This window comes from Nicotiana tomentosiformis, chromosome 8 (assembly GCF_000390325.3).
Source record: "Nicotiana tomentosiformis chromosome 8, ASM39032v3, whole genome shotgun sequence".
NCBI lineage: Eukaryota > Viridiplantae > Streptophyta > Magnoliopsida > Solanales > Solanaceae > Nicotiana > Nicotiana tomentosiformis.
Window position 1 is genome coordinate 55,370,337 of NC_090819.1, and position 3,205 is coordinate 55,373,541.

Sequence of the window (3,205 nt, forward strand, 5' to 3'; positions counted from 1 at the left end):
ATAAATAGAGTCATTTATGGAAGTTGTGCATTTGCTCGTTTCGTTCGTGTCGTATAGATCATGCCAAAAAGAAAGAAGGGATTGCGTTAACATACCTGAGTCAATTCTCTTGACAATTCTTCTAACACACGCCAACCACAATGAAACACGTAACAGCGAGATCGAAATAGGGAACAATTCGTATGAAATGCTCGAAGTAATGACGTTGCTATTGAAAGATAATCTTGGCTGAAATTCTTTCTTAAAGAGATTTGCAATAACGTTGTTTATGCAAGGTAAACTTGGCTGAAATTCTTTCTTAAGAGATTAGAAATAACGTTGCTTATGCAAGGTAACCTTGGCTGAAATTCTTTCTTAAGAGATCAGAAATGATCTTGAACTAGGAATGTTACACTTAATTTTTAGGTGGGCCCCACTTGGAATGACTAACCTTTCCTTCTAAGTTAGCCACCTAAATGTAACGAATCTTATTCAGTACTTGGGGCTGCCATGTTGGTTCCCCTTGGTCATATCCAAGATTGTTAATTAATTACCCACTAATTTTTATTAACTTGTTAATTCCTCCATTAACTAATAATGCACATAATTAAGAATTATCTCAAATTACTTAAGATACTACTCACTTTTAATATACTTTACGTATCCTACTATCGTGGTCACGGGGTACCTTGTATGGCATTAGTCCATAAATATCAGGTATTGTAGCTCGGACCATATTTTATCCCAAATCGACCACCTTCAAGGAAACTCACTTTCTTTGATTCGTTTACCCTTTAACCTTCACGGTACTTACTTATCCCTTGTTAGGAATAGCATAAATTCTTATAACCTCAAAATAATCTCATCCCCGAGTCTACGTCGATTAACTGAAGACGAAACTTTAACGTACGAAATCGCGAGATGTAACATGCTACGCGCTTGTGTCATGGACTTTGGGGGTTCTTGGGATCATTTCTTCCCTTGTAGAGTTTTCCTACAACAACAACTACCAATCGAGTATTCAGATGGCTCCGTATGAGGCATTGTATGGGAGGTGGTATCGGTCTCCGGTTGGTTGGTTTGAGCCGGGTGAGGCAAGGCTATTGGGCACTGAGTTGGTTTAGGATGATTTGGAAAGGGTTAAGTTTATTCAGGATCAACTTCGTAGGACACAGTCTATGCAGAAGAGTTACGCCAATCAGAAGGTTTGTGATGTTGCTTACATGGTGGTAGAGAAGGTATTACTTAGAGTTTCACCCATGAAGTGTGTTCTGAGGTTCGGGAAGAAGATCAAGTTGAGCCCTCAGTATATTGGCCCTTTTGAGGTGCTTGAGAGGATCAGAGAGGTGGCTAACAAGCATGCATTGCCACCTAGTCTATCGAGTGTTCATCTAGTGTTTCATGTTTCCTTGCTCCAGAAGTATTTCGGTGATCCGTCTCATATTTTGGACTTCATCACGGTTCAGTTATATGGGGATTTAACTTATGTTGTGGAGCCAGTGGACATTTTGGATTGACAAGTTCGAAAGTTGAGATCAAAGAATATAGCTTCAGTGAATGTACAGTGGAGAGGTCATCCAGTCGAGGAGGCTACTTGGGAGACTGAGCGGGAGATGCGAAGCAGCTATCCATACCTATTTGAGGCTCCAGGTATGACTCGACACGCGTTTATGGATTAACGTTTGTTTAAGAGGGAGAAAATGCAGTGACCCAGATGGTCGTTTTGTGTATTGTAGCCCCATTCCCCTATTTATTTCATATTATATGTTAGTTTGTTGTTATGTGACTTTCTGAGGTGGTTGATCTTATTCCGGGTCCATTTCAGAATGAATTGGGATACTTAGTCCCAAGGTTGGAAGCCTAAGTTGAAAGAGTTGATCGGATGTTGACTTATGTGTAAATGAATCCGGAATGGAGTTTTGATGGTTACGATAGCTTCGTATGGTATTTTTGGACTTAGGAGTGTGTCCGGATAATGATTTGGAGGTCTGTAGATGATTTTAGATTGAATTGGCGAAAGTTGGAAAAGTTGAAGTTTGGATAGTTGAGAAGTTTGACCGAGAGTTGACTTTATTGTTACCGGGCTCAGATTATTGTTCCTAAAGTTGGAATAGTTCCGTTGTATTATTTATGACTTGTGTGCAAAATTTGAGGTCAATCGGAGCTGGTTTGGTAGGTTTCAGCATCGATTGTAGATCTTCGAAATCCATTAGTTTGGTTTGGTAGGTTTCATTAGGCTTGAACTGGGGTGTGATTCATGTTTTTGATGTTGTTTTATGTGATTTGAGGCCTCGACTAAGTTCGTATCATGTTTTTGGACTTGTTGGTATGTTTGGATGGGGTCCCGGGGGCCTCGAGTGTGATTTAGACAAAGTCTGGCTTTATTTTTGTCTTATTGAACTGCTGATCTGATATCTGGTGTGTCCTTCATCGCGATCGCGACATAGTGGACGCATTTGCATAGTGTTCCTAGGTAGCAGATGGATTTGTTCTTCGCGTTCGCAAAGAAGGTGACGAGTTCGCAAAGGTTAAGAGGGGCTATGCATCGCGATCACGAGAGTAGTGTCGCATTCGCGTCGAAGGTTGAGGACAGCTTGGGCACCAGGCCTTAAGCCTTCGCGTTCGCGGACCGGGAGACTTATTCGGGTAGTCAGAGCACTGTGAAGCATCGCGTTCACAACCTGGCAATCCCGTTCGCGAAGGAGGTTTTGTCAGCTGGTAAATTTTGTGCTTTGCGAACACGAGGCTTTTTCCGCGTTCGCGAAGAGGAACCTCTGGGCAGCATATATTTAATTTCAAAATCGAGGGTTTGGATCCATTTTTCATATTTTGAGCTAGAGACATCAGTTTTGGGCTATTTACACCCCACACTTAAACCATTGCTCGTTCTCGAGCAATCAAACTACACTTCATATAGTCACGACCACTTTAAACAACTCTCCTATCTCATCACACCAAGAATAATTAAAATAGATTAAGCACAATACCGTAACTTCCTCGCCTCCATATTTGACTCAAAAGCACCACGCATTTTTCACAACCCTCTCACTTACTCTAACACAGAGGTAAAAGACATTACTTTTCCTTCATGAATCAAGTGCCCTCACATAACACAGAGAGTAGTTCCACACACAATAAAATTTAAGAACAATTACGAACTCAAAATAGAAAGAATTCGCTCACTCTCAGCAACAACATTCATGTGCCACAAAAGACTTACCATAGG

General features: G+C 41.1%; 1 protein-coding gene across 1 annotated transcript; it reads left to right on the forward strand.

Annotated features, from left to right (window-relative positions):
• The first annotated feature begins 1,157 nt into the window (after positions 1-1,157).
• LOC138897491 (uncharacterized) lies at positions 1,158-1,496 on the forward strand. The gene has a single exon (XM_070183465.1). It carries the CDS (start codon positions 1,158-1,160, stop codon positions 1,494-1,496), a length of 339 nt encoding a protein of 112 aa, XP_070039566.1.
• The last annotated feature ends 1,709 nt before the right edge of the window (positions 1,497-3,205 follow it).

Excerpts from the sequence above, each read along its gene's own strand:
- LOC138897491 (XM_070183465.1), top strand. The coding sequence starts at position 1,158 with ATGCAGAAGAGTTACGCCAATCAGAAGGTTTGTGATGTTGCTTACATG.